The 11987-nt window shown below is 37.3% G+C and overlaps 1 protein-coding gene across 1 annotated transcript; it reads left to right on the top strand.

The window, feature by feature from the left end:
• The first annotated feature begins 3914 nt into the window (after positions 1 to 3914).
• LOC149729102 (solute carrier organic anion transporter family member 4A1-like) lies at positions 3915 to 11942 on the top strand. The gene is made up of 12 exons (XM_089889119.1): positions 3915 to 4098; positions 4515 to 4646; positions 4988 to 5260; positions 5649 to 5764; positions 6330 to 6420; positions 6742 to 6942; positions 7274 to 7446; positions 8022 to 8183; positions 8610 to 8791; positions 9187 to 9396; positions 9813 to 9983; positions 10413 to 11942. The coding sequence occupies exons 1-12, from the start codon at positions 4001 to 4003 to the stop codon at positions 10623 to 10625; spliced, it is 2022 nt and encodes a 673-aa protein (XP_089745245.1). The 5' UTR covers positions 3915 to 4000; the 3' UTR covers positions 10626 to 11942.
• Positions 11943 to 11987: the final 45 nt, after the last annotated feature.

Below are 11987 nucleotides of genomic sequence, written 5' to 3'. Positions count from 1 at the left end.
ATTACCTGTAGGCTATATTAAGTTTACACAACAAACAATTTATAAGTATTGTCAGCGATAACCTTTCTATTGTATTAACCCTTTAACCTTAACTTATAAAGCGAAATCAAAACCTTTCAGTTGAGGTATTTTAGTTAAGAAACTCAATACACTATAACGCTATGTTACGTATTATGTAACAGTTGTACAATACTACGATACTCGATGATTCAATAAACCGACGCGCATGTATGACTTACTGTGGTCATGCAACTTGTAATATATCAGGATTCTGCTAAACAACAAACGATTATAGAAACATATTATCTTCAGATAATCCCTTTAAAAGTTCTTAAACATGCACTTTAAACGCACGCGCGGATTTACGGCTTATGATATGGATCTACACGAACACATACAATCAACCTCAAAGCTATTGTTGGTCGTCGAATTGGTTTTACGGGCTACTAATCCTACCATTTACGAGATCGTTAATTAACAAATTAACTGTAATTTGCAAAACTCGCAACTAATCAGTGTAGTCGTTGCCCAACTGTATGCACGACGCTGGTGTCGTAACGAGTGTATAATATAGTAGGGTGGGGAAGATGGGACACCTTTGACACAAAATACTCGAATATCCTGATCAAGTTTTAAACAATTAACAGCGGCCTATGGGAGTCGTAAGGATACGGTTTAATAATTATTTGAATATTCTTTGTTTCCTACCAAATGGGCGGAAAAAATAAAATAAAAAGGTGTCCCATCTTCCCCCACCCTACTATATCCATATGCAACAAAGCAGGTATAGTTACGAATCGTTAAATGAATATATGTACTTTGTTTATCCTCGCCTGGCGGGGCAACGGTATTCGTTATAACACGGGTGTTCTGTTTCATACACCTTGTGCCCGCTTACAAGTTACCACGTATGTAACTTTGTGGTTGTGCAACAATAGATGCAAATCCAAATTAATTTTGCTACCGTTACCAAGCGCGTCTTAACTTTAATAATTCAAGCAAAACCTCATCCGTGTCGACGAAGTGGCGAACTGACACTTATTAAGCTCTTTATTACCCGTAGACTTAATTATACAGCTTCACTTGAAGTGTAACTTACGCCGTATAAGCGCACTAAACTTGAACGGTTGTTGAGTCTGTAACACTCGTATACGCACACACTTGTACATGAACTTTAGTCGTGTATTAAAAAGTTATTTTGGTTTAGCAGCCACGCTTTTATCAGACGCTTTTGCTCAAGTAGTTTCACTCGTAGCCATCTTTCACGATTGTCCTTTTGCTGCCAACTCCCTTCTCTCCGTTTTAAATCCCACTTCGAACAAAATTCATATTTATAACAAATACACTTGCTAATGAACTATGTCTATCCTTAACACGTTAAACTAATATTACGCACTCCAGTCTTTGCATCTACCAACTGACTTTGACACGATTTCCAACTTAATCTAAAAACCTTCCTCTTTCTCGCCGCCTTTTTCCTTCTTTACCTTCGCTAGCGCGAAGTGGTCAATTTCGTTGAACCGGTTACACGAACGTTGCACCACTTACAAGAGGATAAGCCTTTGATATCAAACTAAGGTATGAGAAAGTCGCTTAAACTCCGCCATTATCTAATCCGCCAATGATGTACTTTATTAGGGCGATGGCGCTAACACTGGCAATTAATATCTGGTATTCTGGCGTAAAATTTAACGCAGATATATTTAAAACAGCGTATCATCTGCCACATGGCGGACATCTTCAAGGCAATAAGCAATTATCTCACGCTGTTTACACTTATTATATCCTGAACATTTACGCCAATAAGAAAAAAGGTTTTATTTTGAACTAAATTTTTACAAATACGTTTGGGGCGACAGAACATGGGCCTACAGTAGGGTGGGAAGATGGGACACCTTTAACACATAACATCGAAATATCCTGATCGTATTTTAAATGATTAACAACGGTCTATGGAAGTCGTGAGGATACGGCTTTATGATTGTTTAAACGTTCTTTGTTTACTACCAAAAAATAAAAATAAAATAAAAAGTGTTCAATCTCCCCCCACTCTTATATTCTTATAAAACCCAAAGCTAAAAGTAAACCCACAGAACTATTCTAGCCCAACGTTCCTTAGCCGTGCAACGCTTAGTAAAGCGCGCTGTTTAACAACCTCAACCACAGCGTAATTAAAGCTGGTTCGCTTGAACTCCGATGTAATTACGTTCACGTTTTCTCTGTATTAAGACAGATAGCTTGAGATGCGACTACATTTCCAGCAACGATCGTCCCTCCAGGCTGTTAGTGTTACCATAAGCTTGTATAAACAAACCGAACCTTAGCCATAAACCAACTTCAAAGCTGTCTCTACTTTCTAGCTGCGCGTAAATGTTAAATTTAAGTGAAAAGAGAAATACTTTTTTGGCTGTTTTTATACATAGCGTGTTTTAATGAATAAAACTTGTGCTTTATCCTTGCATGGCGGGGCAACCACAATCGTTATAACATGGACGTTCTGTTTCATACACCTCGTACCTGATGGTAATGATTTGCGTTTTGTTGCAGATTCCTTATTTCTCTTTGCTGTTTTAGTTAATATAGTACTGTGGGGTAAAATAAATACCGTTAGCACATAGTTCCCATACAGTAATCGTTGTTTTAACTGCTGTCGATTTGTTGTTTGAATTAATTTGATCTTTGTTATCGTAGTCGAACAGATACATCTAATTCGGTTTGTTTCGGATTCTTGTTTTTTTTTGATATATTTTTTTAGGAAAGACAAAACAACAAAATGACGTTAAAACACGTTACGGGTAAACTACCGCATCTTAAACGCGAATGGTAAACCCCATGTTACAATTTTTCATTCCAGCGTGTAGTAACTTCCCATGCGGTTTCTTCAGGTTGAAATATCTTGAGATGTTTTGACGCAATCTGAACCCAAAATAGCCACCCGTAACGCGCTCTAACTCCAATTACGCAACTTGAGGTTATACGTCATAGGTCTCTGACGTCATATATTATCACCCAAACTTTGTAATTCACGCATGAGCACGCAACAGCAGTATTTCTGTCGAAAAAGTTTAAACTATTTGAAGAAACGTTAGAGAACATCATTTATCCATAAACAACGCTAACATACTTGGGAACCTAATTTTAACTAGAGTAGGCAAACACACTATATGATAACGTAAACCAGTAGTGTGGAGACCGTACATTTTGATACACTATATATATTGTAGGGTGGGGAAGATTGGACACCTTTTAATTCTATTTTCTTGTCCTATTTGTTAGTAAACAAAGGACATTCAAAAAATTATTAAACCGCATCCTCACGATTCACATAGACCGTTGTTAACATGATCAGGATAGTTAGATATTATGTGCAAAAGGTGTCCCGTCTTCTCCCAGCCTACTGTATAATATTGGTTGCTCGGAATGCATTTGTTGGTGGCCCAAATAAATTGCATACGTCGCCTTTTAAAAGATAAGTTTGTCTATACATTATATCCATGGCTTTAACACGGCTTTGCTTTAACGTCTATATTCTAGTCTCTTTAACATTTTTAAGCAAAAGTAATTTTTCTGTAATTTGCTTTGGCATTTACAAGTTCACTCACGTAGTTACTAAGCAGGCGTGATGTTATGGCTTTGGCTTAACACAGCGGTATACCACTTTGTAAAGGTAGAAAACCAATTTACGTGGAATTAAACACCCGTTGACTTTTGTTAAGCTTTTTTAATCTCGTAAAAATAGTCTCTGAAACGGCTTTCACTGTTGAAATAAATTTACTATTTTATTTTTAGTTACAAATGTGTTTTAATGGCTAAGAAAAAGTATGTTTTGTTGTCATTTTTTACGAAACTTGTTTTAATAACAAAAAAACTAGGATTTCTATAAACCGATGTGTTTATGTATCAACTCAGGGGATTTTTTGTTCCTTTTCTTTTGTTTTTATTTTAAATATTTGTTTGTATATATTTTGTTTTTTTGTTTTGTTGACTTTGATCAAACTAAATGATCTCGGTACCGAGAGGTTCGAGCAGTTTTCGTGGAAATCCAAGCACTGATGAGTCGTGCGGATGCCAAGTGGGGTGTGGGAGTGGTAAACGAAGGTACGAGGCCTGTTGTGATGTCATGTTGTGACGTATGTTTGTGTGACGTCACTGTGACGTGAAAGTTGTTCCAGATTTTATTCAATTTATATCCTTTCTTTACATAATATTGTAAACATTAGGTATTGCTCAAACTCACAATGGCAAAAATAAAGGGTTTCTCAAAAAGCCAATTATTTGATGAATAAAGATACAAATTTAGATGCTTGGCAGTGAGAATGAGGTGGTTTAAACACCTCTTAATATTAATATTTGGCACTAGTGTACAATCCAATTCTGCCATAGCCAAAAAATCCAAAAATGGGAATATGTTGGAGGTGTAGATAGTTACAATGAGACAAAACCAAATCCTAGGCACTCAAAGACAGGTTAATAGTAGGTTAATCACTCATTAAAACTATGATCTTACTTCCCAGGTTTTACATTTCTTTCCTCCAGAGGTTTGCGACTCCCAAAGGAGCTTTGTTCTTCCTTTGTTGCGCAAGTATCGCACAAGGCTTCATAATAAGTGGATTGTTTGGGGTGATTGTGTCAACTTTGGAAAAGAGGTGAAATTGAAATTGATGAAACACAAACTTACTAGAATGGTAGCTCAGTAGTTTGGTTGCATTTATAATTTGTAACTAAAGGAAAACTGCATCGATGGTCCACGCTGATAGGTGTTTGTGTCCTTGGGCAAGACACTTACTTGTAATTGCTTCAACCCAGTGGTCACTAATGGGTTGTAGCACTCCAGGTTTTTGGGGTAGTGAGCCAAGTTATATTTGCAAAACTACGGTGCAGGCCATAAAGTTTTACATCCATGTACACCTTCATTTACCACGAGTGGTGCACCTACCATAGGTTTTGAACCAATGCTCTATTGCTCTAACACCAACTTATTCCCCAGGTTCCATTTGCACAGTACAGAGACTGGACTCATAGCGAGCAGTTATGACATCTCATCCTGCATCTCGGTCCTTATCATCACATATATTGGTGGTAGAGGCCACAAACCACTCTGGATAGGGTGGGGTGTTTTCCTTATGGGCATCGGGTCCATTGTGTTCAGCTCCCCGCATTACTTTGCGCCAAGTTATATATTCGGGGAGGAAATTCACAATGTTTGTAACTCAACCATTGAACAAGGAAAATGTATGGAGTCAAGCTTAAAGAGTTACATGTGAGTTTTATATGGGTTTAGCAGCCACATTATTGTTATTTATACCTATATTTCAGTTTTATTTAAGTAGTTTTTACATTTAGTATGTTATAACGACTGCTTTTTTTATGGCTTTTCCTTCTCTTTGTTGGTAATGTGATCTTCTCCAAATAAGAAAGAAATAAATTTTGTGTTTACGATATGCAAATGTAATGAACTTATAGGTAAATTTATACAAATTTCTTGTGTGTTTTGTTATTTACACCTAATGCTCTCAGTCAACATGCAGTTTATGCCGCTATTTCTGTGTTAGGTGTAATATCAGTTCAAATCAAAGTAGTTTGGTGTTAATCCAGTTAATCCTTTTACACACCAGGTCACAACTGATCAAGTGCTTTGTATTTTTCAGGGGTTTGTTTGTTGTTGGTCAGTTATTACACGGGATCGGCGGTACAACGTTATTTACCCTCGGTGTTACATATCTCGATGAAAATGTTAAGCAAGTTCATTCGTCTTTATATCATGGTGGGGTGTTTGTTTTATTGCGTGTAATGTGAAGTGGCAACCATGTATTGTTAACCCCTTGCTTGATTGACAGGTTATGTCAAGTACTCAAGTTTGTATGTTTATATTTTACTTGTAGACAAAACAATACCCTTGAATTGGTGGCACCACATTTGCGTTCATATAAGTTAAGTCGTATTTGACCAACACTTCAATATTTTTGACAAATAGTTTTATTAAGTGTTAACAAAACAATAACCTTGACTTGGTTGCACTGCTTTTTACAGTTGTTTATATAAATTAAGTTGAAGTTTTTCATTCAATGTTTCATTGTTTGTCATACACCTGGCCCTAAATATACCATTGTTACATTAACCACTTTTTCCACATATATTTTGACCATGGGCCACCGCGTAAAGTTTGGAACTTATTTAAATTAACCCTAATATATTAGCAATGTAATCATATGTGCTGTAACTTTTATTGTTGCAGTTATTTATATATGTTAAGATGTATTTGACCGACACTTTAGCATACTTGACAGTTAAAACTCTGCTTTGTACAACATAAGTTGTATGTGTTGCAGGTATTTATTACTCAAGTGCCGTCCTTGGTCCAGCCGTGGGGTTTTTACTCGGGAGTCGATTTCTTACGATTTATACAAATCTGGGCGAAATGTAAGTTGGAATAGAAATATCATATATTATCCAGGAGACATGAGTGTTAACTTACTATAAGCGGAACAACGACAGTCATTATACCACAGGTGTTCTGTTTCATACACCTCGTACTAGTCTATGAATGTAACTTTGTGGGTGACTGTTTTTGTTTGGACAACCTATTTGTGCCCACTGGGTTAGAGCAATTTCCATTAAGTGTCTTGTCCAAAGACACATACCCCCACAGCGTCAAGCCTTGAACCTGTACCCTCTGGGCTAAAGGCAGACATTATAACCATTGTTGTTATATATTTTTAGTGTATACCTTTTCATCTCCAGAGTTGAAATAAACGAATCAAGTTCGTTATGGATTGGAGCTTGGTGGTTGGGGTTTCTAGTGGGAGGCGTCATCCTCATCGTTCTCTCCCTACCCATCCTGTTACTTCCTAAACAACTTCCCAACACAGAGGATGCAAGAGTGGGGAGGGAGGATGAGATTCATGGGGGGAAGAGGGGAGAGGATGGGATGGGAGGAAGCAGGTGGGTTCCTCATGCTCGCTGTCCAGTTATAACATGTGTGTCTTCTTATACACCAGACACACATGGTGTATTTATACACCTCATGCTCACTGTTAAGTTATAACATGGGTGTCTTCTTATACACCAGACACACATGGTGTATTCATACACCTCATGCTCACTGTCGAGTTATAACATGGGTGTCTTCTTATACACCAGACACATGGTGTATTCATACACCTATGCTCACTGTCAAGGTACAACAGTTCCATAGACTGTACCCCCATGCATACATGGTGTAAAATGCATGATGTTTCATTCCAATATTAACTACACACCTCCCCCACTCCAGGTTTTCCCATATCTGGCACAGCGTTGTTATATTATTGCGCAACCCCACATTTATCCTCGTTACATTGGCTGCAACCATGGATGCATGCTTGGTTATTGGGTTGACCACGTTTGGACCAAAGTATTTGGAATCCATGTTTGCGTTATCACCTACTCAAGCTGCAACATACTTTGGTAAGGTTTGTCATAATGTGGTTCATTGTGATCTGTGATGTCATTATGGGTGGATATGACGACTATTCATACATCATATTTGTCATTGTTAAACCCCAACTTCAGGCAGATTCAGTTGCTTTTTTTTATTTAAATTAAAAATGTATTAAGAATAAATAATTTCCATTTGTGAGTAATGAGCAACTTTTGTCTACATTCCAAGTCCTTTTGCATGTCTTGCTTCAGAACCTCACCTGTATACAATATATCACATATCTTACTTATAATATAAAATACATACCATTTCACCCCCATGACCCTCTTTTTGTGGTGACTTAAACATAAAATATAAATGAAGCGGTCACTTTAAGTTTATGTAAACAGCCTTCATCATATAATAGGTCTATGTACAGTGGCTTACCCAAGGGGTGTTTAGGGTGTCGCGCCCCCCCCCTCTTTGAAACCAAAAAAAAAATTAATTAAAAAAATATTTAAAAAAATATATTTTTGAAATTTTATTTTTCCGGGTGGCGCCACTGTCTATATAGAATAGATTACACTTCATACTAATAATACACAATACCATACACCTACAGGTATCCTTGCCATACTCGCAGGCGTGTCCGGACAATTCCTCGGGGGATTTGTCGTAACTAAAGCTCGATTATCCGTGCCGGGAATCCTTAAGTTTTGTTCCATTTGTTCGTTGATTGCTTCGGCAACAAGTTTCATGTTCTTTCAACATTGCCCAGATATTAGTAAGTGTGTATTGGTGTTGGCAGAGGAAGTTACGGAATTGTGGGTCAAGTTAAAAGACTTTTTTGTGAAAAATAAGTTAAGTGTCTTTTTGTAAAAAATAAAGCATGTTAAAACTTTATTTTGGCCTTAATCTTGGGTCTCATGGTGTGCCACGCTACAGACCCATAAAATATGTTGTAATTGTCTTGTTATATTTCACCCAATGTTTGATAGAGGGGTTTACACAACGAGCAGAGTTTCGGCACACAGCCATTAACCCTTCTCTCATGGTTTCTGCAGCTGTTATGTTTTTTAAACTTTACACGGATGGCAAATTGGCAGCCATAGAAAAATACCTCATCAAATATTTAAACATTAACTTTATTTTTCATTTTTAAAACAAATTTACAATTTATTTATGATTTAATCAACAAATTTACCCCCAGAATTTGCGGGAGCCACCATACCATATATGGGCGAAAGTAATTTATCCTCGACGTCACATGTTTCGATGTGCAATCAAGCGTGTAATTGTAACAATGACCTTTATGACCCCGTGTGTGGGGGGGACGGGGTGACTTATTACTCGCCATGCTTTGCTGGGTGTGTGGGTGTATTTGATAATAAGGTATGTGGTATAACTATATATATACTGCTGTTGCCAGGCCTATTATACTTGTTTTAATACTTACCAAGTTAGGTACAATATATTTGGGCAGTTGGAGCCCCTTTAACCTCCCCTGCGACAATACTTACAAAGTACTGCATAGGCGCCAAACCTGGGGTGGTTGGGTAAGCAGACCAGCCCTGAAGTTTGGTATAGGCCCAGTATAATTGGGTATTGAGCCCCTGGAGCCCATGTTTCTGTTTTACACCAACAATAGCCCAACATCTATCCAGATCTTCATTGCGTTTTAACTTCGTTGGAAACAACTAACCCCAAAATCTGTTGGTTTATCCAGGTTTTTACAAACCAGATGACTTTTTGCCTCATTTTTTTATTTTTTTCTTATTTTATCGCAGACGTACTCGGATTGTGGTTGCGTTTCCTCGAACTTCACCCACACAGCGACACCTGGTGTTTGCACGAACACGACGTGCGCAACACGTGGAATCTTCCTTTTTGTTTTCTTTATTTCTATCCTTTCAACCTTCTCGGCAGGAACACCTGCTGTGCAAGCCGTGTTGCGCGTCGTGCCCTTCACGCAGCGATCGTTTGCTATTGGGGTTAAGGTGGGGTTTGTATAGAATGTGTCGGTGTACAATGTGGGTATATTAATATAGAAATACACGATACACCCATGACCTTTACCAGTTAATCATATAATACATGCATTACTTACATATAGGAATATACATACATGTTACAACTCAACAGCGAGCATGAGGTGTATGTTGTTGTTAGGTGTAGGCTGTGCATTTTGCAAAAGGCACCAACATGGGTATTCCCTGGAATAGGTTTTGATACTTTGTGTAATCAGTCTGCTTTATATATTTAAAATTGGTGATACTGCATTGATTTTAAATAAATCACCGTCAAGTTTCTTGCTTTGTTGGCCCACCCCAACAAATGGAAGGTAAAATAAACGTGCCAGCACAAATAACATGGTTGTCTTCTTATAAATAACTTGTCATTATATTTTCATCAGTTTGTGATCCTGCGAGTCGTCGGCAGCATCCCAGGTCCGATATTATTTGGACGAGTGCTCGACCTTGCATGCGTGGTATGGAGTTCTGAATGTGGAGAACAAGGTTTCTGCCGGTTGTACAAGAATGTTACTCTGTCATCTAACATGGCAACTCTTATAGTTGTGCTTAAGGTATCTTTGTTTGTTTTCAATAATTATAATTATTGTTAAAGTTAGAATTCCAGCCTCCGGTCTAGAGGTTACAGGTTGGAGTCTTGACGCTGCTACCTTACTGGGCATATGTGTCCTTGGGCAAGACACTTAACCGCAATTGCTCCAACCTATTGGATCATCATGGGTTGTCTAAACTGTCAGCCATACATGAAAGCATTCACCAGTAAAGTTACATACGTGGCAACTCAGAAGCGTGCACATGGTGTATGAAACGAAACACCCGTCTTATAACGACTGTCGTTACCCGCCATGCAAGCATAAATAAATGACATACGTGGTAACTTGTAAGCTGGGACGAGGTGTATGAAACAGAACACCCGTGTTTAACGACTGTCGTTGGGGAAAAAAAAAATACATTTATTTAATATTTCTATCTCATATCTACAGAGCCTTACAGTCCTTCTCTTCATTTCCGCATGGTTAGCGTACAAACCCCCTCCCCCTTCCCCACTCGACGATATCCATAGAGACGTCGCCATAGATACCATTCCCACCACACGAGGCAGTGCTGGGGGAATATCGGAATTATTACGCCATCGACCGGAATCGAAGTTCGATAGTTTCACTTATTCAATGCTGCAGGAAGACTATGATTCGTGATTGTTGAAGATTGTTTCAAACATGGGTAAATTTTTGCAAGTCAAGTTTGGGGTATTTTGGTTAACTCGTACGATGCCTGTATTTCAAACAAGGTCAAAACTTTAGCAGAGATCATTTTTGGAGTTTTTGACTTTTTATGAATAACTTGCACGCATATAATAACTCCTGGCGTTTAAATCATTTAATTCAACATGTGGGCCATGTGTGACTCATTTTGTGCCTGGTTTATTTACAGCGAGTAGATTTTGACTTTTCCAATTATTTTAATACTTTTTTAATCCTTTGGCCCCTAAACCGCGTTGTGATTATTAACTTAACATATGAACCATACAGGGTACATGATATACAAATATGTGGCAGAAATATGAGTTATTTTAATGCAATAGTTTCCAACGGTGGGCCAAAGTAGGTTTTCATGTATTTTTTCCACCTATTGTTTTGGAATTTTAGATTATTTAGAATGATGCTGTGATAAGACCAGGGTACTAATGTAAACTGTAGGGTACAAATTCAAAATAAGTGACAAACATTGTATAGTGTTATGTAGAATGCCAAGTATTGCACTGTTTAAATACATGTAGGTGAATTGCCACATATTCAAATGGATAAAATTTAAAAATAAAAACTTGTTCATTTACTCTTTATTAGATATTACACTGCTGTTCACCTATAAAAACAATGCATTATTTGAATTGTATTTTATTTCGGAACAGTATATACTGACAATCGTGTTTTGAATTCAGTTTTATTATAGGACTTCGCACTACTGCTCATGTACCTAAAAAAAAACAATCTAAGACTTACTTTTATAGCAGTATATATATACCGAAATTTTGTGTTTTGATTTTTCCTATTAACCTACATTAGTCATTTGTTAATTTGCATATCGTTGCCTTTATATTTTATTAATACCCAGCATTATTACTATTTCTATTGTATTTTGAAATGCCTCGCCTATTCTTAAGCATTCACAGTACTTTATATTGTATTGTGGGGTAAGATGGATACATTTAGCACATAATATCCCATATTTTCGAATCGTGCTTTTAAAAATTAACAAAGCTCTTAAAGCCGTGACGATACGATATATAATTATCTAAATATCCTTTGTTCACTACCAAATGAGACAGTAGGTAGAAGAGAAAAGAAATATGAACCATCTTACCCCACCCTACAATACGTTAATTGAATATATGCACTGATTGCACTTCTGCTTAAACAGATGCCTATTTGTGAGTATTTTGATTATACCTCATTTTAAATTACTAAGTGCTTGGTTCATCACTGTTTGCAATAAATAACACAACAAGTGCGTTACTTTTTCGTGTTTCTAGCGTTTGCGTGGTAACCCAAAGGTTCGAG

The sequence above is a fragment of the Ciona robusta genome, chromosome 11 (genome assembly GCF_009617815.1).
Source record: "Ciona robusta chromosome 11, ASM961781v2".
Classification (NCBI taxonomy): Eukaryota; Metazoa; Chordata; class Ascidiacea; order Phlebobranchia; family Cionidae; genus Ciona; species Ciona robusta.
The sequence above is the reverse complement of the archived record's forward strand: the minus strand, read 5'-3'. Positions and strand labels throughout refer to the sequence as shown.

What these genes read in the sequence shown, in the direction of transcription:
- LOC149729102 (XM_089889119.1), top strand. Translation starts at nt 4,001, where the DNA reads ATGATCTCGGTACCGAGAGGTTCGAGCAGTTTTCGTGGAAATCCAAGC. An exon ending in TCAAGCTGCAACATACTTTG is followed by an intron (nt 7,447 to 8,021) that starts GTAAGGTTTGTC and finishes ATACACCTACAG; the next exon opens with GTATCCTTGCCATACTCGCA. An exon ending in TCAACATTGCCCAGATATTA is followed by an intron (nt 8,184 to 8,609) that starts GTAAGTGTGTAT and finishes ATTTACCCCCAG; the next exon opens with AATTTGCGGGAGCCACCATA.